General features: G+C 46.8%; 1 protein-coding gene across 1 annotated transcript in view; it reads left to right on the top strand.

Annotated features, from left to right (window-relative positions):
- The window catches only part of ADGRL4 (adhesion G protein-coupled receptor L4), a 658,778-nt gene that overhangs the window by 359,487 nt on the left and 273,995 nt on the right, over positions 1 to 25,296 (top strand). Inside the window, exon 10 of the mRNA XM_086954235.1 lies at positions 23,272 to 23,448. Coding sequence (XP_086810361.1) covers positions 23,272 to 23,448 — 177 coding nt within the window. The remainder of the gene's footprint in view (positions 1 to 23,271; positions 23,449 to 25,296) is intronic.

The following is a 25,296-nucleotide window of genomic DNA, read 5'->3' as shown; positions in this document are numbered from 1 at the left end:
AATACCTGAAAGCAGAGGGGACAATGTTCAAAGTCACTGACCAGTGACCACCGTGGAACCAGATTGGAACCAGGCAAAGTCGGTGCAAACAGGTGATGAGGTGTTGCTTCTCTCTGCAGGCACGTAGACACGAAGAGGTCAAGGACGTTCAAGAGTCGAACACAAGTTGTGCTGCAAAGGTTCTAGCTGATGGTGGTGTCGGCAACTCGATTGATCCAAACAAGCCTTGGCTAATGCAAGCCACGCAGAAAGTAAAAAAGGCTTATTACTCAAACCAGCAAGGTCAGAGCGGGTACTCCTTTCTACAGGAGCAAGGGCAGGTCTGGAGCAACCAGACCCATAGTGTAAATTGTAGGTTTCGTTGCCAAGATGGCCACTGACCACGTGACAAGTGGCCGGGATGGCGAGTCAAGTGGCACAAAGCAAAAGCGTCCCACACAGATCGTGGAGTTGCTGGAGGGCTGATCTTTGGTGCAAATGATGCTCGGTTGTGGGGCTTCTAAAACCCTAAAGCACAGAGTCGAGGGTGCCTTGGGTGCTGCGTAGTCAGCGTCTTGGGGGTCTTCCAAGATGTCCGATCCCATGTCTCTCGGTGCCTCCACGGGTCCCTTCTTTGCAGGGACTGTGGATCGGGCAGGAAAAAGTTGGGAGGCTGGGTCTTGTCAGGCTCTGCACTCAGGCTCCGGCGGGAGGTGGCGGCAAAGCAGACATTGAGGTGCTGGGTCGTGCCTGTGTTCACAGGGTGGCCCCTCCTAGGCCACAAGGGAGATGCTCTTCAGTCTTCTATTCATCAGAAAGTCGAAGTCCAGTCGCCTTCTTAGTTTAAAGTTGATTTCAGGATGATCTGAGTTGCATTGGCACTGCTCCCACTCTTATTCCAATCTGAGGGGTGGATCTCCTGCTAGATCCCTCCCTATGGGTGGGACCAGGAAGGGGGGTGGTTACACCCCCTTTCCTTTGTCCAGGTCACACTGGAGCTGGGGCTGGTGTGCCCCAGAACCGATTTGACCGGATTATGCAAGGGGAAGCCTTGTGCTCTCCAGGCACTGTCTGGTTTCTTTCAAACCTCCCTGCTACAATCCACTATCTCCTGTCTGGGGTGGTGTGACACCTCCCTGCGACAGGAAAGCCTTTGTCCAGGCCTCCTCTGCTGAGTTTCGGTCAGCATCAGGAGGTCAGACATGTGTATGTGGCAGAAGCATCCATTTTGTGGATCTGAGGCTCTTTTAAAAATCAACCGCGTTTTAGCAAAAGTAACATGTCGTCCCCTCTAGAGGGGTGGAATGCTACCCCCGTCGCCAGGACTGGCGGTGGGGTAGTATTCCAATTCGTATAACACCTTACACGACATGTTTTGATAAAGCCAAACCAAAGTTGACATATAACCGCGAGGATTATAATGCACTTAATAGTATATGGTTTGGCATTATCCCGGAACAGCTAAGGGAATTGGTCCCGACAGCTGCAGACAGGCTCAGCTCATGCTAGAGCACCATCTCACATTAAACCACGCACTCTGCCTTCAGGATTGTTAAGGCCTGCCATAGGAGTGGCTCACAGGTTTATATGTGTCCAGATAGGTTTAGATATAGGCATACTATATCTAAGCAAGGGGTGATTACACCAACTTGCCCCATCTGAGTGATCAGCCAGTTGTGTCAATTTTAGATAGCCAGCCAGGGGTGGCAAAAGATATGCTGCAGCCCCTGGTAGGCCTTGGATGCACCTATGCCCTGGGCACCTATAGTGCTCTGTACAGAGGCTGATAAGGTGACCCAAGCCAATCCAGTTATGCACCTAGGGTACATGGAATCCATTTTACAGAGAGAGCAGATAGCCTGGGGCCCTGATTAGCAGGGAACCAGGCCAACTAAGTCGAAAACCAGCTAAACACAAGGCAAAAAATCTGGGGTAACCATAGTCAGGTAGCCACCTTCCTACACAACCCCCCCCCTCCCCCAAACGAAAGGAGATAAGGCTATCCTTGGCCAGGTAAGCCTATATTGCCTGAGTGGCCATATAAGGAAGTACCTGCACTAGCATGGGTATCCTCTGTCTCACGGTCCACTACGCAGTCCCTCACCCTTGGGGTATTAGAGGGTCTCCACCATAGGGAATCACTACCTTGGGTGTGTTTAAGCAAAGTTAAAGGCTGGTTTGGATATGGAGTATTGAAGTGAGGCTCCACTAATTTGGGGCTCAGCTTCCTCCAATTATCTTCCACCATGTGTGCCTTTCTTTCTTCAACTGAGGTGCACTGTGCTCTCAGGGTCAGCCTCTGGCTACCTAAAGCTGGAGGCTGGGTCCCTCTGTTTGGCTTGCTGGAGGGACAGTTCAGGTTTGGGCCCTTTGGGTCCCAGGTTTGGCTGTGCCCAACAGAATCCATCTGTGGGAGGTCCCTAACTACTTTTGAGGGGGCTCCCTCAGGAGTTTTTAAAGTTTTCACCTTACTAGGGCAACTAGTTTTGGTGCCCCTAATCTGTTGATGGGGGTGCTTTATTTGACAGGGGGCCCTCTGGGTCTTACTGTCCTTCTTGTCCTCTGCTGCCCTGGGCTGACTAAGGCAAGGTAGAGAGGGGCAGGTTACCTGCTCCAGACTGGATCCCACCTGAGAAGGTTCCTCTGCCATCAGAGGCTCTGTCAGGCCAGGCCTAACAACCTCTGGGGCAGTTCCTTCATCAGGGGTAAGATCAGTTCCCTGAGGAGGCTGATCCTGTCCTAATGTCGGGTGAAGATGAGATTTCTCCTCCTCCTCCATGCTCTCAGTTTGGGTGGAGTGATCCATCATTTCAGGCTTCACAACACACATATCAGTTTGAGTTTGGGCTGTGGCCATCACAGCCCCACCAACCTTTTCAGGAGGAGACTCAGTTTGGGTATCTGCTGTTATCATAACAGCTTTGCAATTCTTTTTAGGAAGAGCTTCTTTTAAAGATGGGGCTGAGTCTTGCACAGCCCTACCATCCTTTTCAGGAAGGACATCTTGAATTGGGGCTATAGCCAGTACAGCCCCACTAACCTTTCCATTGGAGTTTACCATTCTAGAATGGATTTCCTGTTCAACCTCAGCCCAGGCTGAGATTTCTAAATCATTACCCAGTAGACAGTCTACAGGCAAGTTTGGTGACACTGCTACTCTCTTTGGGCCAATGACACCTCCCCAGCTGAGACTTACTACTGCCATGGGATGATTTGTTTGGATGCCATCAATGTTTGTTACCTGGTATGTGGCACCAGGTAAAAGTTGCTTAGATGGGACTATACAGTCAGCCACCATGGTGATGCTAGCCCCTGTGTCTCTAAAGGCTTCAACTTTTAAACCATTGATGATGGGTTCTTGTCTATATTTGCTCAAGGTATTTGGGCAATCAGAGAAGTTGGCAAACCCCATGCCAGTCTCATAAACAAGATCATTTGGGAATGGGGACCTGGATAGGCCAGGGTCCTCCTGGGCTCCAAAAGTAAACCCACCCAGATTCCTGGGTGTGCTCCCACTTCCTGGGGGATTACTGCTGACAGTAACAGGAGGTGTTGGAGCTGGCTTTGGAGGTATCTTTTCTTTATTGCCATTCTTGGGACAACAGCTGTCTGTTTTGTAATGCCCAACCTGTTTACAGGCATGACAATAAGGCTTTTTCTCAGTTGATGAAGTGTCTTGGGACCCACCCCCATTCTTGAAGTTTTGGGGCCCTGGGGAAGTCTTTTCTTTACTTTTATCCCCACCCTTATCTTGAGGCTTGGTAGACTCCTTCTTCTGGTTACTGTCCTGATTCTTAGGCCTAATCCTGGTTCTGACCCATTTATCTGCCCTCTTTCCCAATTCTTGGGGAGAGGTCAAATCTGAGTCCACCAGGTGCTGGTGTAAGAGCTGGTTCTGACAATTACTTAGGATCTGCTCCCTCATAATCAAATTATACAATCCTGTGAAGTCATGTACTTTGCTGCCATTTAGCCAACCCTCCAGAGCCTTAGTTGCACAATCAACAAAATCAGTCCAGTCCTGAGTCTGTGTCTTCTGGGTGTCTCTGAACTTTAACCTGTATTGTTCAGTGGTTACGCCAAACCCATCTATCAGAACACTCTTCAGGACTTTGTAATTGTTGGCATCCTCATGTCTTACAGTGAGGAGCCTATCTCTCCCTTTCTCTGAAAAGGAGTACCATACGATTGCTGCCCACTGTTCCTCAGGAAACTGCTGTACCATGCAGGCTCTCTCCAGAGCAGTCATCCATTTGTGGATGTCATCCCTTCCTTGTAGGGGGGCACAATCTTTGTCAGGTTTCTACTATCATAGGACCTGGGTTTTTCTTTAGGAATATTGCTGCCACCAGTGGAATCTAATCCACACATTTTTCTTTCTCTTGCTAAAGCAAGTTTAGCTTGAGCCAAGGCTATCTCTTCCCTCTCTATCAGGAGTTGGACAGCCCTCATCCTGGCCCTATGCTCTTTTCTCTGGGGGGAAGTCATTCCCCTTTGAGATTCTCTTGAGACACTAGAAACATGAGAGTCCCCTGATGGAGATCTCACCCTTCTGTTGCCTGGGAGAATTAGGTTATGGGATCTGGGGAGGTGCTGGCCCTCTCCATTCCCTAGTAGGTCCAAGTTGGTTTGGCTAGGCCTCCCCACTGGGACCTGGTTACCCCTCTGATTCTGAGCAGGCTCATCTACTTCTGAGCCTTCTTCCTCCTCTTCCTCCTCTCCTTCTTCCTCTTCTGGAGTTATCTCATGCTCAAGGGGGTTCACTCCATCTCCTAAATCTAAGGGGGCCTGACTCTCCTTATCTAAGTCATCCTTTTCCAGGATGGCTGTCAGGGAAGGAATGATAGGGCCTCTGCCCTTCTTTAGCCCTCTTGCAGTGCACAAGGCACACAAGTCTTTGTGGCTAAGGTTGTCATGTCTGGAAGTTGCCTTGGTAGGGTCAACTATCACAGGGGCAGAGCCTGAAGCTCTTCCTGTGTCAGACATGGCTGCTAGTGAGGTGTAAGTGGTGCACTTACCTACACTAAGTGTTTCCTACTGTACCTTGCTAGTGAGTTGTAGTCAGGGTGTGCTAATCCCTTTAATATACAACTACTAAGTTCAGTAGAACTTAATATGCTAAGCTTTTGATTTATATGTACCTAAGGTACTTGATGTGATCTTTCAATTTGATAAAAAGATTGCAATGGTAAAACAACAGCAAGTTCAAATCCGCACCGCTGCGCACCAATGTGAGAAGTTGGCCTGATATGTGGTGTTTCCAATTCTGGAACCACCTTGTATCAGTCCAAACAATCCCTTATGGTGTCTGGTTGTAAGTCAACCTTATTAGACAAGCTATCCTAGGGGTAGCATGGACTAAGCAGCCTTAAAGGCTTAACTTAAGAGGTCTTGTTAAGTGAGCTGTTTTACCACATACAATCCTGTAATACCAAATGAAAGGACACCACACAAGTATATTTTATGAAAATATATGTGTTTATTTCTAAATTTATCCCCAGTACTCTTTATGAGCAAAGGGGCACAAGCGTTAAATCAAAAGCACAGTATAACATACAAAGTTGCACAATTATGGATGAGGGCGGGTGGCCACTCAAACCATATATTAAACAAGTGGTATAGGAGATACCAATCGAACAGTGGTTAGGCCTAGGGCCTAGAGAATCACTGGGAGCAGTCAGGACTAGCAATGCTGAAGCCGGGAGAAGCCCGCAGGACTCTGGTGCAGCACGTAAAGTGCGGCTTTCACCAATGCAATGTCAATGGTGCGTAAAAGTTACACAAAGTGAGTTTAAAGATACTTCCGATGAACCTAGAGGAACAAAACTTAAGACACAGACCCTAGAGGTGTGTACCCGTGTAGGAACACCGGCGTTGCAATGTTACCTCACCCACAGGAAGTGGGTGCACAGGGTCGAAGTGGCGTCGGGTTTTGACACGCAGGTTCTTGGTGCTTGGAGCTGAAGATGCTGCAGGCGATGGGAAGCAGAAGTTTTCGGTGTGATCCACGGCTGGATCTGAAGTGGTGAAGACCTGAAAGCAGAGGGGACAATGTTCAAAGTCACTGACCAGTAACCACCGTGGAACCAGATTGGAACCAGGCAAAGTCGGGTGCAAACAGGTGATGAGGTGTTGCTTCTCTCTGCAGCCATGTGGACACGAAGAGGTCAAGGACATCCAAGAGTCAATCACAAGCTGTCCTGCAAAGGCTCTAGCTAATGGCGGTGTCGGCAACTCGATTAAAGCAAACAGGCCTTGGCTAACGCAAGCCACGCAGAAGATAAAAAAGGCTTATTTCTCGGACCAGCAAGGTCAGAGCGGGTACTCCTTTCTACAGGAGCGAGGGCAGGTCTGAGGCAACCAGACCCACAGTGTAAATTGTAGGTTTCGTCGCCAAGATGGCCGCTGACCACGTGACAAGTGGTCGGGATGGTGAGTCGAGTGGCATAAAGCAAAAGGGTCCCACGCAGATTGTGGAGACGCTGGAGGGCTGATCTTTGGTGCGAATGCTGCTCGGTTGAGTGGCTTCTGAAACTCTAAAGCACAGAGTCGAGGGTACCTCGAGTGCTGCGCAGTCAGCGTCTCGGGGGTCTTCCAAGATGTCCGGTCCCACATCTCTCGGTGCCTCCACAGGCCCCTTCTTTGCAGGGACTGTGGATCGGGCTGTGAGAAGTCTGAGAGGCTGAGTCTTGTCAGGCTCTGCACTCGGGCTCTAGCAGGAGGCGGCGGCAAAGCAGACGTCGAGGTGCTGGGTGGTGCCTGTGTTCATAGGGTGGCCCCTCCTAGGCCACAAGGGAGATGCTCTTCAGTCTTCTATTCATCAGAAAGTTGAAGTCCAGTCGTCTTCTTAGTTTAAAGTTGATTTCAGGATGATCTGAGTTGTATTGGCACTGCTCCCACTCTTATTCCAATCTGAGGGGTGGATCTCCTGCTAGGTCCCTCCCTATGGGTGGGACCAGGAAGGGGGGCGGTTACACCCCCTTTCCTTTGTCCAGGTCACACTGGAGCTGGGGCTGGGGTGCCCCAGAACCGGTTTGACCGGATTATGCAAGGGGAAGCCTTGTGCTCCCCAGGCACTGTCTGGTTTCTTTCAAACCTCCCTGCTACAATCCACTATCTCCTTTCTGGGGTGGTGTCACACCTCCCTACAACAGGAAAGCCTTTGTCCTGGCCTCCTCTACTGAGTTTCAGTCAGCAGCAGGAGGTCAGACATGTGTCTGTGGCAGAAGCATCCATTTTGTGGATCTGAGGATCTTTTAAAAATCAACCGCGTTTTAGCAAAAGTAACATGTTGTCCCCTCTAGAGGGGTGGAATGCTACCCCCGTTGCCAGGACTGGCGAGGGGGTAGTATTCCAATTCGTATGACACCTTACACAACATGTTTAGATAAAGCCAAACCAAAGTTGACATATAACCGCGAGGATTATAATGCACTTAATAGAATATGGTTTGGCATTATCCCAGAACAGCTAGGGGAATTGGTCCCGACAGCTGCAGACAGGCTCAGCTCATGCTAAATCACCATCTCACATTAAACCACGCACTCTGCCTTCAGGATTGTTAAGGCCTGCCATAGGAATGGCTCACAGGTTTATATGTGTCCAGATAGGTTTAGATATAGGCATACAATATCTAAGCAAGGGGTGATTACACCACCTAGCCTCAGCTGAGTGATCAGCCAGTTTTGTCAATTTTAGATAGCCAGCCAGGGGTGGCAAAAGATATTCTGCAGCCCCTGGTAGGCCTTGGATGCACCTATGCCCTGGGCACCTATAGTGCTCTGTACAGGGGCTGATAAGGTGACCCAAGCCAATCTAGTTATGCACCTAGGGTACATGGAATCCATTTTACAGAGAGAGCAGATAGCCTGGGGCCCTGATTAGCAGGGAACCAGGCCAACTAAGTCGAAAACCAGCTAAACACAAGGCAAACAATCTGGGGTAACCATAGTCAGGTAGCCACCTTCCTACACAACCCCTCCCCCCCCCCCCCAAAACGAAAGGAGATAAGGCTATCCTTGGCCAGGTAAGCCTATATTACCTGAGTGGCCATATAAGGAAGTACCTGCACTAGCATGGGTACCCCCTGTCTCATGGTCCACTAAGCAGTCCCTCACCCTTGGGGTATTAGAGGATCTCCACCATAGGGAATCACTACCTTGGGTGTGTTTAAGCAAAGTTAAAGGCTGGTTTGTATATGGAGTATTGAAGTGAGGCTCCACTAATTTGGGGCTCAGCTTCCTCCAATTATCTTCCACCATGTTTGCCTTTCTTTCTTCAACTGAGTTGCACTGTGCTCTCAGGGTCAGCCTCTGGCTACCTAAAGCTGGAGGCTGGGTCCCTCTGTTTGGCTTGCTGGAGGGACAGTTCAGGTTTGGGCCCTTTGGGTCCCAGGTTTGGCTGTGCCCAACAGAATCCATCTGTGGGAGGTCCCTAACTACTTTTAAGGGGGCTCCCTCAGGAGTTATTAAAGTTTTCACCTTACTAGGGCTACTAGTTTTGGTGCCCCTAATCTGTTGATGGGGGTGCTTTATTTGACAGGGGGCCCTCTGGGTCTCACTGTCCTTCTTGTCCTCTGCTGCCCTGGGCTGACTAAGGCAAGGTAGAGAGGGGCAGGTTACCTGCTCCAGACTGGATCCCACCTGAGAAGGTTCCTCTGCCATCAGAGGCTCTGTTAGGCCAGGCCTAACAACCTCTGGGGCAGTTCCTTCATCAGGGGTAAGATCAGTTCCCTGAGGAGGCTGATCCTGTCCTAATGTCTGGTGAGGGGGAGATTTCTCCTCCTCCTCCATGCTCTCAGTTTGGGTGGAGTGGTCCATCATTTCAGGCTTCACAACACACATATCAGTTTGAGTTTGGGCTGTGGCCATCACAGCCCCACCAACCTTTTCAGGAGGAGACTCAGTTTGGGTATCTGCTGTTATCATAACAGCTTTGCTATTCTTTTTAGGAAGAGCTTCTTTTAAAGATGGGGCTGAGTCTTGCACAGCCCTACCATCCTTTTTAGGAAGGACATCTTGAATCGGGGGTATAGCCAGTACAACCTCACTGACCTTTCCATTGGAGTTTACCATTCTAGAATGGATTTCCTGTTCAACCTCAGCCCAGGCTGAGATTTCTAAATCATTACCCAGTAGACAGTCTACAGGCAAGTTTGGTGACACTGCTACTCTCTTTGGGCCAATGACACCTCCCCAGCTGAGACTTACTACTGCCATGGGATGATTTGTTTGGATGCCATCAATGTTTGTTACCTGGTATGTGGCACCAGGTAAAAGTTGCTTAGAGGGGACTATACAGTCAGCCACCATGGTGATGCTAGCCCCTGTGTCTCTAAAGGCTTCAACTTGCAAACCATTGATGATGGGTTCTTGTCTATATTTGCTCAAGGTATTTGGGCAATCTGAGAAGTTGGCAAACCCCATGCCAGTCTCATAAACAAGATCATTTGGGGATGGGGACCTGGACAGGGCAGGGTCCTCCTGGGCTCCAAAAGTAAACCCACCCAGATTCCTGGGTGTGCTCCCACTTCCTGGGGGATTACTGCTGACAGTAACAGGAGGTGTTGGAGCTGGCTTTGGAGGTATGTATTCTTTATTGCCATTCTTGGGACAACAGCTGTCTGTTTTGTAATGCCCAACCTGTTTACAGGCATGACAATAAGGCTTTTTCTCAGTTGATGAAGTGTCTTGGGACCCACCCCCATTCTTGGAGTTTTGGGGCCCTGGGGAAGTCTTTTCTTTACTTTTATCCCCACCCTTATCTTGAGGCTTGGCAGACTCCTTCTTCTGGTTACTGTCCTGATTCTTAGGCCTAATCCTGGTTCTGACCCATTTATCTGCCCTCTTTCCCAATTCTTTGGGAGTGGTCAAATCGGAGTCCACCAGGTGCTGGTGTAAGAGCTGGTTCTGACAATTACTTAAGATCTGCTCCCTCATAATCAAATTATACAATCCTGTGAAGTCATGTACTTTGCTGCCATTTAGCCAACCCTCCAGAGCCTTAGTTGCACAATCAACAAAATCAGTCCAGTCCTGAGTCTGTGTCTTCTGGGTGTCTCTGAACTTTAACCTGTATTGTTCAGTGGTTAAGCCAAACCCATCTATTAGAACACTCTTCAGGACTTTGTAATTGTTGGCATCCTCATGTCTGACAGTGAGGAGCCTATCTCTCCCTTTCTCTGAAAAGGAGTACCATAAGATTGCTGCCCACTGTTCCTCAGGAACCTGCTGTACCATGCAGGCTCTCTCCAGAGCAGTCATCCATTTGTGGATGTCATCCCCTTCCTTGTAGGGGGTCACAATCTTTGTCAGGTTTCTACTATCATAGGACCTGGGTTTCTCTTTAAGAATATTGCTGCCACCAGTGGAATCTAATCCACACATTTTTATTTCTCTTGCTAAAGCAATTTTAGCTTGAGCCAAGGCTATCTCTTCCCACTCTATCTGGAGTTGGACAGCCCTCATCCTGGCCCTATGCTCTTTCCTCTGGGGGGAAGTCATTCCCCTTTGAGATTCTCTTGAGACACTAGAAACATGAGAGTCCCCTGATGGAGATCTCACCCTTCTGTTGCTTGGGAGAATTAGGTTATGGGATCTGGGGAGGTGCTGGCCCTCTCCATTCCCTAGTAGGTCCAAGTTGGTTTGGCTAAGCCTCCCCACTGGGACCTGGTTACCCCTCTGACTCTGAGCAGGCTCATCTACTTCTGAGCCTTCTTCCTCCTCTTTCTCCTCTCCTTCTTCCTCTTCTGAGGTTATCTCATGCTCAAGGGGGTTCACTCCATCTCCTAAATCTAAGGGGGCCTGACTCTCCTTATCTAAGTCATCCTTTTCCAGGATGGCTGTCAGGGAAGGAATGATAGGGCCTCTGCCCTTCTTTAGCCCTCTTGCAGTGCACAAGGCACACAAGTCTTTGTGGCTAAGGTTGTCATATCTGGAAGTTGCCTTGGTAGGGTCAACTATCACAGGGGCAGAGCCTGAAGCTCTTCCTGTGTCAGACATGGCTGCTAGTGAGGTGTAAGTGGTGCACTTACCTACACTAAGTGTTTCCTACTGTACCTTGCTTGTGAGTTGTAGTCAGGGTGTGCTAATCCCATTAATATACAACTACTAAGTTCAGTAGAACTTAATATGCTAAGCTTTTGATTTATATGTACCTAAGGTACTTGATGTGATCTTTCAATTTGATAAAAAGATTGCAATGGTAAAACAACAGCAAGCTCAAATCCGCACCGCTGCGCACCAATGTGAGAAGTTGGCCTGATATGTGGTGTTTCCAATTCTGGAACCACCTTGTATCAGTCCAAACAATCCCTTATGGTGTCTGGTTGTAAGTCAACCTTATTAGACAAGCTATCCTAGGGGTAGCATGGACTAAGCAGCCTTAAAGGCTTAACTTAAGAGGTCGTGTTAAGTGAGCTGTTTTACCACATACAATCCTGTAATACCAAATGAAAGGACACCACACAAGTATATATTATGAAAATATATGTGTTTATTTCTAAATTAATCCCCAGTACTCTTTATGAGCAAAGGGGCACACGCGTTAAATCAAAAGCACAGTGTAACATACAAAGTTGCACAATTATGGATGAGGGCGGGTGGCCACTCAAACCATATATTAAACAAGTGGTATAGGAGATACCAATCGAACAGTGGTTAGGCCTAGGGCCTAGAGAATCACTGGGAGCAGTCAGGACTAGCAATGCTGAAGCCGGGAGAAGCCCGCAGGACTCGGGTGCAGCACGTAAAGTGCGGCTTGCACCAATGCAATGTCAATGGTGCGTAAAAGTTACACAAAGCGAGTTTAAAGATACTTCCGATGAACCTAGAGGAACAAAACTTAAGACACAGACCCTCGAGGTGTGTACCCGTGTAGGAACACCGGCGTTGCAATGTTACCTCACCCACAGGAAGTGGGTGCACAGGGTCGAAGTGGCGTCGGGTTTTGACACGCAGGCTCTTGGTGCTTGGAGCTGAAGATGCTGCAGGCGATGGGAAGCAGAAGTTTTCGGTGTGATCCAAGGCTGGATCTGAAGTGGTGAAGACCTGAAAGCAGAGGGGACAATGTTCAAAGTCACTGACCAGTGACCATCGTGGAACCAGATTGGAACCAGGCAAAGTCGGGTGCAAACAGGTGATGAGGTGTTGCTTCTCTCTGCAGCCATGTGGACACGAAGAGGTCAAGGACGTCCAGGAGTCAATCACAAGCTGTCCTGCAAAGGCTCTAGCTAATGGCGGTGTCGGCAACTCGATTAAAGCAAACAGGCCTTGGCTAATGCAAGCCACGCAGAAGATAAAAAAGGCTTATTACTCGGACCAGCAAGGTCAGAGCGGGTACTCCTTTCTACAGGAGTGAGGGCAGGTCTGAGGCAACCAGACCCACAGTGTAAATTGTAGGTTTCATTGCCAAGATGGCCGCTGACCACGTGACAAATGGCCGGGATGGCGAGTCGAGTGGCATAAAGCAAAAGGGTCCCACGCACATTGTGGAAATGCTGGAGGGCTGATCTTTGGTGCGAATGCTGTTCGGTTGAGTGGCTTCTGAACCCCAAAGCACAGAGTCGAGGGTGCCTAGGGTGCTGCGCAGTCAGCGTCTCGGGGGTCTTCCAAGATGTCCGGTCCCACGTCTCTCGGTGCCTCCACGGGTCCCTTCTTTGCAGGGACTGTGGATCGGGCTGTGAGAAGTCTGGGAGGCTGAGTCTTGTCAGGCTCTGCACTCGGGCTCTAGCGGGAGGCGGCAGCAAAGCAGACGTCGAGGTGCTGGGTGGTGCCTGTGTTCACAGGGTGGCCCCTCCTAGGCCACAAGGGAGATGCTCTTCAGTCTTCTATTCATCAGAAAGTCGAAGTCCAGTCGTCTTCTTAGTTTAAAGTTGATTTCAGGATGATCTGAGTTGTATTGGCACTGCTCCCACTCTTATTCCAATCTGAGGGGTGGATCTCCTGCTAGGTCCCTCCCTATGGGTGGGACCAGGAAGGGGGGCGGTTACACCCCCTTTCCTTTGTCCAGGTAACACTGGAGCTGGGGCTGGTGTGCCCCAGAACCGGTTTGACCGGATTATGCAAGGGGAAGCCTTGTGCTCCCCAGGCACTGTCTGGTTTCTTTCAAACCTCCCTGCTACAATCCACTATCTCCTTTCTGGGGTGGTGTGACACCTCCCTGCGACAGGAAAGCCTTTGTCCAGGCCTCCTCTACTGAGTTTCGGTCAGCAGCAGGAGGTCAGACATGTGTCTGTGGCAGAAGCATCCATTTTGTGGATCTGAGGATCTTTTAAAAATGAACCGCGTTTTAGCAAAAGTAACATGTCGTCCCCTCTAGAGGGGTGGAATGCTACCCCCGTTGCCAGGACTGGCGAGGGGGTAGTATTCCAATTCGTATGACACCTTACACAACATGTTTAGATAAAGCCAAACCAAAGTTGACATATAACCGCGAGGATTATAATGCACTTAATAGAATATGGTTTGGCATTATCCCGGAACAGCTAGGGGAATTGGTCCCGACAGCTGCAGACAGGCTCAGCTCATGCTAAAGCACCATCTCACATTAAACCAAGCAGTCTGCCTTCAGGATTGTTAAGGCCTGCCATAGGAATGGCTCACAGGTTTGTATGTGTCCAGATAGGTTTAGATATAGGCATACTATATCTAAGCAAGGGGTGATTACACCACCTAGCCTCAGCTGAGTGATCAGCCAGTTGTGTCAATTTTAGATAGCCAGCCAGGGGTGGCAAAAGATATGCTGCAGCCCCTGGTAGGCCTTGGATGCACCTATGCCCTGGGCACCTATAGTGCTCTGTACAGGGGCTGATAAGGTCACCCAAGCCAATCTAGTTATGCACCTAGGGTACATGGATTCCATTTTACAGAGAGAGCAGATAGCCTGGGGCCCTGATTAGCAGGGAACCAGGCCAACTAAGTCGAAAACCAGCTAAACACAAGGCAAAAAATCTGGGGTAACCATAGTCAGGTAGCCTTCTTCCTACACAGTCACAGCACCAAGGGACGACAGTAGAATGTGTGCTGTTTCGCAAGATGGTGGACCAAGGACAAGAGCGACAACAGGAGACGGTCCCAAAATGGCAGGGTGCACATGTGTTTCCAGTCCAAAAGTTACGAGGGCCAAGTCCAAAGAAAACCAGGGAGCCAAACCAACAGAGGAAGAACAAGAAGGGGAAAGGAGCCAGGCAGACAAAAGGGGGGCAGGCGGTCTCCGAAGCACAGCCGTGCCATCCATGTGTATAGGTCCCGGGCAGTGGTGGCAACAGTGTCCAATCCATTCTCTCAGGTTGGAGGGAGATTGACACAGGCTCTAGGCAGCAGTCTAGAAATGGGACGCCGCAGAGTCCGAGCCTGGGGGGGCGCCTCACTGGCAGGGATGGAAACAGACAGGCTCAGGAAATCCCGGAGAGCAGCCCCGCAGTTCCCACCCCCGCCAAAGCTTCCAACGAGGCAGGCGGGCCAGCAGTAGCGAAAAGCAGCGGCCGTAGAATCAAGAGGGTCAGGAGGAGAGAGTCCCAGCCTGGCTCATCTGCAGCGTTCTTCAACACAGAAGCTCCCATTTGTAACGCAATATGTCTTGCGTAAATAAGTGTCGTATTGCATTGCAAATGCTTGTTTTTAAATAGTGCGCAAACTAAACTAAAAGAAGCGCGATCACCAGACTGCAAGCGTCTTGCACCTGAGTGTGGGTGGGGCTCCCATGCTCCAAGGAGAGCCCCGCACACCGGCCAGAGGAAGACAGAGTTTCCCTGACCCGATGTCTTTCCTTGATGACGAGAGCTAAGAGGATTCGAGAAAGCAGGAGTCCGGAGGAGTTCAAAAGAGGGACGGTAAGATTTATTTAATATTTTTCATTTTTATTTAATCAAACCTCAATGTTACGACCCCATTTCCACCCCACCCCCCCTGCCCATCATGCCGGATGCGACTCAAAGGGAGATTAAGCGATATAATTGACACGACTCGCCAATATTATAATAATATCGTAAGTTTTTCTGCCTTTAAACATTCACTGTGACTCCGCCCCCTTTCATTAAAACACCAGTATCTCCCCAATTAGTGCATTCCCAGAACAATACATGATTTTTATTTGCACGGCTACTAGGAATCGTTTACGCTACCATTGTTGTAGCCAGCGCTATGATATTGGCGGCATTTATCTAACCTCCATCTTTGAATTTGACATCGAAATCAAGCTTCTAACGGAGGACACGGCTATTTGGTGGTAACAATTCTTGTGAAAGTGTTATCTAATGAGCAAGAGGTAAATAAGTATATAACCAATAAGATACCGGGTTAAACGTTTCCTGTCTCCACTGCCAATAAACAACGAGATAGCTGAGCTGGTGACCAATTAAAGGTGCCTTCACTTTTAAACTCGGCGCGCACTTCCTATACGTGTATTTTACACTCTACCAGGTGGCAGGCCCCATAAGGGAGGGGGGGGGGGGGGGAGGAGAGAGAGAGAGAGAGAGAGAGAGAGAGAGAGAGAGAGAGAGAGAGAGAGAGAGAGAGAGAGAGAGAGAGAGAGAGAGAGAGAGAGAGAGAGAGAGAGAGAGAGAGAGAGAGAGAGACCGACCCAGCAAGCTGCACAAGACCTTACCGCGCGAGGGCTCCTTGCCCCACACACTTCGTCTCCCTTCTGGTGTTTGTTTTGCCATGGACTAGCCTGCCATGTCCGTTAGGATGCTGCGGCGGCTGCTAGTGTCCAATCGAGCCATCTTCCCCTTCTTTTCACTCTCCTCCTTTTGCCTCGGTTTTATCTACGTGCCCCCAGCATAGGTTCGAGCTACTGCTCCTGCACCACTAACTTCAGCCCATGCCAAGAAAGGAGGCTGCCGTCAACGTGCCTTCCTTTGGCAGCGGCGTACCCATCCTTTATAGGCTGCTCCAATGTCCAGCATAGAAAGGCCAATTAATGTTCCCAATCCACATGTACAACTCTTTAATAATCCACTGTTTCCTTGTAACATTAAACTTTGACAGATCCTTTTAGCATTTGCTTAGTTCACTGTACTCGCACCCTCTTGCATCTTTTAATCAACAATGGGCCGGGCTCAATCCTCCATGCAATAGTTTTGTTGGTGTCTGTGTATGCTGGGTAGCTGTCAACTTTTTAAATCGTGGTGCCTTATATTTTGTCTTTGTTATCAAGGTTTATAAGAGGGTCCCATTAAATTAGATAGCAGCATCTATAGCAACACGTTAGCAATGGGGCTTGGCAGCGTTCAGTTTCTGTATGGTTGGGTTGTCTATCTGTTATAACAAAAACTCTTAATTACACAACAGAATGCGCGCTAAGTAACAGCTAAAGCACCGCGCTTGGAACAGGACCTGTTTGCAGGCTTGGTTTTAGTAATGTTAGATGACAACCAAGAGTTCGGTAATACACTTATTTGAAGCATAAAGTGCTTTCTCGCATTATTCTCCCCATCTAGGAAGTCAATGTGAGACGTTGCACTGCTTTTAAGGATTTTAATTTTAAGTAATTCGGACACTGCCGATCTCGCTGTGTTCTACCTTAAATTTCTTACTTAGCATTACCTCCCTAAGCCCTTGGAGGCTGTCCGGAAAAAATGCTTGTTTTTTTAACTGAGCAGTTTGTTGTCATTTGTCAGTGCTTAAATACGCACCTTTAAATTAAACCACAAAATGAATATTCATTTTTTTTAACTCTATTTAACGTGAAATCACCAATTGTGAGGAGTTAACTGTATTTTCTTTGTTTTAAAAGTGAAGCATGTGTGGTAATGTCTCGGAAACATGCTGATTCTCTACAGCACTAGTAAATAGCATTAGCAATGCCAATAGGTCCCGAAGGCGATACCTACTGTACGAAAGGGTGGATTGATGGATGAGTGAAAGGGAAGATGGATAAGTGAAAAGGTAAATGGATGATGGATGGATGCGAGTGAAGAGGTGGATGGATAGATGCTTGGATTAATGAATCACTTGTGAAAGTTCGGCTCATTTAGGGTTCAGGCGAAAGAATGGATGAGTAAAAGTGTAACTGGATGAGTGGATCAATTTGTCGAAGGGTGAGTGAAGGGACGGGTGGCTGAAGGAAATGGTGGATTGATGGATGAGTGAAAGGGAAGATGGATGGATGAGTAAAAAGGTACATGGATGATGGATGCATGTGAGTGAAGAGGTGGATGGATAGATGCATGGATGAATGTGTGAAAGAATGGAGGTAAGGATGGACGAGTAAAGGAAAAGGGATGGATGAGTGAAAGGATGATGGATAGATGAGAGGAAGGGTGGATGGATGAGGGAAAGAGTAAAGGGAAGGACTGAGTGGATGGATGAATGGATGGGCTAAATGAAAGGATGTATGCATGGATACGTGAAAGGAAGGGGAGATGGCTGGCTGTATTAAATGGCAGACACATGAAGAGTGAGAAGCTGAATGGATGCATAATTGAGTGAAAGGATGGATGGATGAGTGAGTGAAAGGATGAGTGAAAGGGTATATGGATAGATGGGAGGATAGATGGGTAAAAGGCTGGATGAGTGAAAGGATGGATAGCTGATTGAGAGGGTGGATCAGTCAATGAATGAGTGAAAGGGAGGATGGATGGAGTAAATGGATGAATAGATGAGAAAAGGATGGATGAATGAAAGGATCGATGGAAGAAAAAGGGGATGGACAAGTGAAATGATGGATGACTGAGTGAAAGGATAGATATGTTTTGTGGATAGGTTTGAAGATGGATGAATAGGTTTGCATTTAGACGGGTATATGGATGGACGGAATGGTGAAGAACTGAATATTGGATGGAAGACAGAATGTAAGGTGAAATGATGATTATAAGCAAGTGGATGGAAGAATGAATAGATGAATTGATAGATACTTAGATGGAAGAGAAAAGCAAGCCTTTCTGGAATGGTCCCGATGGCTTGCATCACTTGCTTGGTGTCATAAGAGTTTTGGTTCAAAATGGGGGGTATTTTAATTTTCTGGCTACTTCATTGCCTATACTCTTTGTAATTCCACTTTCTAACCTTTTATCCGCTATCTCCACTCACCATATCCGATCTCTACTGTGCACATTGTTGTCCCATCAGGCATCTTCTCTATACTGCACATGTGCTTGCCACCCTATTTATCTACTTTTTACACCTGTGGTACTCATAGTACTTCCCGGCGTCCGCCACCGGCCCGGAAGGCCTTCATTGGCAGCCCGTGGACCTTGCCTTGCAGTTTTCATGGCCGGCAGTAAACACAGAAGATGACTGCAGGAGCATACGTATTAAATAGCTGTTCACTAGGTATGCTCCTGCAGCCATCTTCTGTGTTTACAGACGGCCTCTGTGACCTCAGGGCACCTTCGGAAAGCTTCCCAAAAGGCCCATTAATAGTCAGCTGTTAGCCCTTTCACAGCTGACTTTTAAAAGTGCCTTTTGGGAAGTTTCCTGTTTGGACCGAGACAGATAGAGGCACAGAGACAGATAGAGGCACAGAGACACATAGAGGCACAGAGACACATAGAGGCACAGAGACAGATAGAGACACAGAGACATATAGAGAGCAGGGGCAGACAGAGACAGATAGAGGCAGAGAGGGAGAGAGACGGAGGGAGACGGAGGGAGACAGAGGGAGACAGGGACAGACAGACAGATAGAGACAGGGACAAACAGATAGAGGCAGAGAGGGAGACAGAGAGGAAGACAGAGCGGGAGACAGAGTGGGAGGGAGTCAGGGGAGGGAGAGAGTGGGAGACTGAGATGAAGGGAGACCGACGGAGGGAGGGAGAGACACAGACATACCTCATGTACCCCAGCAGGATTGTCAGATAATTCACTTTACTTTCTCTCACTGCAAAGTGAAAGGAGTTCGTAAACAGCAGTTGTTGTGTTAAAATAATAAGCAGCATAGCCCTAGCCGATTTTTTGCCTGGACTTTGGCAACCCACCAAATTTGGCTTGCAACCCACAGTTTGAGAAACACTGCTCTACAATACTCTATGCTGCTCTTCACCCTTTCACTCCACTCCATCTATGCCATTCCACCCCACTCTACGATATAGCACAACACTCTGTACCACTCTACTCTATGCCACTCTTCTGTACGACATGCCCCTCCACTCTGTGACATTCTTTTTGTCCTTTGCCAAGTGTGTTCCACTCCCTGCACAAGCACCCTCCACCCTGTATGTCCACGGTCCTCACCCACTATCAATATCTGTTTTCCAATCCACCTCACTATATCACATGTGCTTGTTGTAGCTCCTCTCTCATTCCTGTGTATCCACACTCTCCTGCCTTCATTCTCTGTCTCCATTGCTTATCCACTCTCCTGTTAGCACCCTGCATACTTGCTTTCAATGTTGGTGATCCACTTCACCCTGTACTTCCATGTGTGATCTCTGCCATCTGTGTGTGCTATTCATTTGCTCTTTCCAGTGTACATCCATTGTTCGCATCTCCAACTCCCACCTGCACTGTATTCCATATACTTCTACTTTCCACATCCACTCTCTGCAGTTGCTCTATTCTCCCTGCACACTGCCTCTTGCGGTGTTATGCGGCATCCACTTTACCCTCTACATTCTTTGCTCACCTTCTATATCTGCCTTCTGAAAAGGCTCTCCATCCTCCATATACATTCACCACCTACCAAGTCTACTTTTACACTCCATGTGTGCACCACATAACAGTTACACTCCAAGAGCACAGTCCATACAGTAATTAGCTGTCAGTCCTTCACATATGCAATACATTTGCACTACACTGTTCCCATTTGCTGTCCACTGTGTGCATCCGCTCTCCACCTTGTACATATGTCCTCTACATACACTCTCCAAATTATACATACATTCCTTGACTTTCACTTGAATTTTTCACCGTTTGTCTGCTCTCAATCCGCAGGATGCACTCTAGGCTATCCATGTACACACTGCATGCAGTGCAGGCTCCGTACTCAGTGGTTCACATCCTCTTTACACTGCACATCCACTTTCCTAACCCTCTCATCATGCTGTATATCTGTTTTTACCCTAGTTATGTGCTTCACCTTGTACTCTGCCTTATGTAATCTTCACATGCACTTTCAATAATACATCCATTGTCCATTTGCTCTCTATATATGTTCTCCACCGTTTACATCCATTCAAAGCCCTCTGCATCCACTTCCCAAGTCCCACTTCCACTCTCCACCATGTACATTGGCTCTCTACATCCATTCTTTCCTAGCCTCATGCTTGACATTAACTCTCCACCCTCCACATTTGCTTCTTACATTGGCTCGCCTGTCTATATACACTTTCTTGCTGCCATTCTGCTCTCCACCCTCTGAATATGCCATCCAAATGTGCTCCTCATATACTACTTGCTCCCTGCCCTTCACATTCTGTTTGCTTCCCCCCGATATCTGCATGCCAACCTGTGTATCCGCTCACCTCCCTCCGCAAAAGCGAGACCTATTGCATTGCAAATGCTTGTTTTTCATCCCACTTAAAACCCTCACGTCAAGCTCTTCCATTCCTGGTGCTTTGCAACATTTTTAGGATGATCTTGGAGTTTCTCGTTGCTTAAATGGCTGTAATTTCTGAAATTTTTGATTTTGCTCAGGAGAAAGTGTTACTCATAGTCATTGAAATGTCACTCATAATTGCACTGAAATTCAGAAAAAGTCACACATAAGCAATCCAAAACTTTGGCAGCTATGTTGGGGATCCCATTATTTGTGGGCTTTTAGGGTGCTGCAGGGCATTCAATGTGGGACTTCCAATTGAAGCAGGGTGTCTGAGATCCCCTCTCAACATTGGCGCTTCAGGCTCAAATGAATTACATGCTCTTAATAAAAAGCTTGTGTGGTAGCGTTTGAATGTGGGAATTTGTATAGCCGTGCCATCAATGGTATGGTCTTACAGTCACAACTGCTGACTTTGAAGCTGGGTGCCCGGGTTCGAGTCCCAGGGTGAACCCCTCCCCCTGCTTGAACCCCCCCCCTGCGTGAACCCCTCCCCGTGACCCACTCCCCTCCGCGCGACCCCATCGACCCCCCGCACGTGAAACGGTGCGAACTCCCCCCACGGCGCGAGCCCCCCTTTGCAATCATTGCCGTTAGTATTCAGATATTGCTCAGAAAGAATACCACTAGTCTTCAAACAGTAGTCACAATCAATGAGATTAGCCTTCATTTTGCTCTTTAAATAGCACAAGAGCTGTAAATAAACCCTTACAGAATACTACTAAGCTTCAAATACTATTCTTCTAGAATACTACTAGTCTTCTTTTAGCAATCATTTGAAGTGTTCATTGTGTATTTGAAGGGTAGTGAAGTAGAACTAGTATTCCCTCATTTGCATATTTTGACTTTTGGGCATACTACTTAGTCTTCACGCTTACTAAATAAATACTATATTTTAATAGTAAATGAGTAGTAAATGAATACCACTGTAACCACTGGAATAACACTAAGAGAAGATCTTCCATTTTGGTGAGGGTTACCCCACTGTTGCCCGAAAAGTATTGTGCGTTGGAATGGCGTGCCATGTCTGAACTCAGGTGGTGAAGTGAGCTAAAGAATGATGATGGGGATTACACCAGGTCTTCCAGACAGTGCATGTGCACTGCCTAGGCTCGACCTAAAAAACGATTGCAGCATCCCCAAACCGTAGCCTCCTGACATGAAGAAATAACACATGGGTAAAGCCTAGTGTACAAGATTCACATATTGGAAATCAACGTATACATTTGTATTTGACAATTAGGAAAATATAAGCCAGAAAACCTCATACGAAGAAAATATTTATTGTAAGTTTTACAATACACAATAAGCAAACTTAGCTTGTAGTAAGAGGGACTGCACAACTTCGGACTCTGAGTTTTGTCTAAGCCTCTGTGAAATGAACTTAAAATGTTCACACTCAGTTGGCTTAACAAATAATGAAATCGCATTGCGCTACTCAGGTAAATGCCAAGTTAAATTGACCTGGCCTGTAGTTATCCTAGTGCAGAAGGGGCATTAGCGCCGGGGCCCTGGGGAGTCAGGGATCACTATATACATTGCTTGCTTTATGGCCAATGCTACCTTGTTAAATTACTGGTAGGCACATGTTCACCTGCAGTAAACTGAGCCAATAAACACAATTGTTTATGCTCTATAGAGAGCCACATTCTTCGTGCTCTCTTTATGTCTGGCTTTATACTCTCAACTTCTATTTTAATCTCCTTTTCAAAGTTAACAAAGGCAGAATTATCCATGATCCAAATTAAAGTACAATACCATGTTTTATTTCATGGTTTTGTTTGGATGATTTTCAAACCTCTACCATATCACTCTGTTGCCACCTCAGAGTACTCGAAGGCTACCGAGGGCTGGAAACAGTAAAACATCCTCAAGTTGTATTTCTTGGTCTATGGAACTAAAGGTAGTTCACCTCTTAAATGATATGCACAGTGCTCTATTGATTAAAATGCATGTGTTTGAGGTTCTCCTGCAAGTTGACTAGCACAGAGCGAAGGGGTGAGTAGCTCGGGGGTGGGGGGCTATGTTGTGTCACACGCCACAGACCATGTTGCTCAGAATGCCCATCTGGCAGGATTTTGAAGAAGGGGGATCCACGTGCTGCGCTGGACATTGTGTTATTTGGGATGCAGCCGCATTTGTTTGGATTCAAAGTGTTGGTAAGGTCTTAAGATGGACGTGGGGCACGCGCTTTGAGATTTTCTCCTGTATTTGGTTCAATAAAAATAGCTTGTGTGATATTTCAAAGAAGCTTGGATCTAAAAGTTCTAGAAGGTATGGAATTTGACTACAGGTTCTGGACATTACATTAAACAATATTTTAAAATGTAACAGTTTGAAAACATTGACATATTTCAGTGAGATATGTTTTTACTTTTGACCTAAATTGCTCCTTTCTACCTCCGTACAAACTATCTCTAAGCAAATCGTTCAGCAGTAGGCAACAATTCACATATATGTAGTCCACATTTGCCTTAAATCATTCCCAAGGTCCTGCAGATGTTCTTTGATTTTGGAGCAATCCAGCTTCATGCTTCCTAATAAAGCTCCTTAAAATATGTAGTGCCTCAATGTCACGATGGTGCAGTCTGCTAATTGAGTAGAAAGAAATTAGGAATGGTAAGCAGATTGTCTCCATATAAAAATTAACTTCAGTGAAAACTGCCACCACATGACTCCAAAAGTTTACTGTTGCCATTGAGAGAAGGTGTTGAACGATACAAGATACCTAACCATTTGCATTCCTAGTTTCACGCTCCACCCCTATTTTCTACCTTCAGTTGTAGTGGTCTAATAAATAAAATGCTTCCTTTGCAGCATGTCGACATGGACAGTCATATTAAATGTGCATTTTGGAGATACTCACTGGACACCATGAATGGTGATTGGTCTACAGAAGGTTGTGAGCTTATATTCTCCAACGCTAGCCATACGTCATGCAAATGCAATCATCTTACCCATTTTGCTATTTTGATGTCATCTGGTCGCAAGCTTGTAAGTACTGTTTTTTCGAATATTTCCATGGGAGGTTTATGTTACCATTGTCCAGAACAATATTGTCATTTCCCTGCTCATTAGCTACTTGGAAAGATTTGGAACTGCAGCAGTTCTGTTCAGAAAACGTGCCCACTTCCACTATAATTTAACTGAAATTTGGCAATCACCTGAAATTTGCTGGATTCAAAGTTTTTCATGTTTCCTGAAAATTAACAGTCATGAGTGAGAGATTTATCAATGCTTTAGACAAGTCACAAAAAATGATGCAATCCGGTTCAAATTGTTGTTTTTTTATTAGCTTTCCATCACACAACTTGCCTAAAAGTAATAGAAAAGTAGCACCATATATACTGCTTTGAGTTCCCTCGTGTTGAGAGGGCATCCAGTGGTACGTTGGTGTTCGCGCACTACAGCCCATTGGTTTTGAGGCACTATATATTAAAAATGGTGAACAGAACTGTACGCCAAATTATTACGCTTCCATAAAGCAGGTGCAAACTAGGAGAAAAGTTTCTATTTTTTCAAACTTTTGAAATTTTGATTGTGTGGTGCATTACATAGCACACATACAAAGCGGGACATTTTTAAAGTTACTCAAAGCATGGTATTTTGTACTAAAAATGTACCCTTCCACAGCGAAACCAATGGTAGACTCACAGACTAAAGGGCAAATGTGTGTGTGTGTGGTGCTACACAGCCTGCTTGTGTGTTAGTGATAGGTAGGAGATCAGCAGCATCACATCTTTGTAGGTTTGGCACTGTCCTGATCTCTCCCTTTACGCATCATAGCAACCTTTTGACCTACATTGCATGAAATTAAAGTAAATTTGTCTCAGATTTGGTATCATTATACTTGCTGTGATGAACAAGGGTCCAACCAAAAAGGTACAAATTAATGGAAACTACCCTAAAATTCACACCTAAATTAAAGTAGTTTAAGAACCTCTTAATAAGCATAAACATGCAAAACATTCATTTAAATTATTGAGGGAATGAGATATCAGAAATCAAGGTCACAATCTAGTATTTCTGTTGTCATTTTTTAACTCTTTCCTGTTCCAGGGGACTACACATGTTGGACATATTAAATGGGCAATATTTGAAATCAGTGCAAACCTAATGCATTAGCATTTCTCTGTGGCAAGGTTGTTGTGTTATTTTTATTTTATGTTTATGTGTATTTGTATACTGCACTATCGCCTGTGAGGGTATGCTGGCACTGAGTATGTGTGTGCCTAGCCCTGCCTATAATAGGTGGGTTAATTGAAAAGCATGATCTTCACCATCTGGTGGAATTCAGGAAGAGAGGACGAGGCTCTGAAGTGCACTGGGAGGACGTTCCAAGCTTTAGGAGTGATGTAAGCGAGCACAAAACCTCCTGATCTGGTGCTGTGTGTTTTGGAAATGGGGTTTCTGGTTGGCAAGGATATGCACCTAAGCCAGGCAGAACCCTCCACTCTAGTCAGGGTAAGGGAGTTACACACGCAAGATAACCCTTGCTCACTCGCTTGGTAGCTTGGCAGAGCAGTCAGACATATCCCAGAGGCAATGTGTTAAGCCTCTATGCAACACACACACCAGTGACATAATGAATACACCTCAAAAAAGACTCCCCACGGTAGGATATAAAAATATGTATCTGTATTGCATATAAACATAGACCAAAACAACATAAACCAATAATCACTTTGCCAGCTAAGCAATTTGCAAAGCATCACAGTTAGTGCAATAAGATAGGAACTTATATGTTGCACATGTCATGAAAACACCATCCCTGTGCACACAATGTGCCTCCTGTAATAATAACCATTATCCTGAGATCCTGAAAAGTAAGGTAGATTTAAC

Source organism: Lissotriton vulgaris, chromosome 1_1 (assembly GCF_964263255.1).
Source record: "Lissotriton vulgaris chromosome 1_1, aLisVul1.2, whole genome shotgun sequence".
In the NCBI taxonomy this organism is placed as follows: domain Eukaryota; kingdom Metazoa; phylum Chordata; class Amphibia; order Caudata; family Salamandridae; genus Lissotriton; species Lissotriton vulgaris.
The sequence above is the reverse complement of the archived record's forward strand: the minus strand, read 5'-3'. Positions and strand labels throughout refer to the sequence as shown.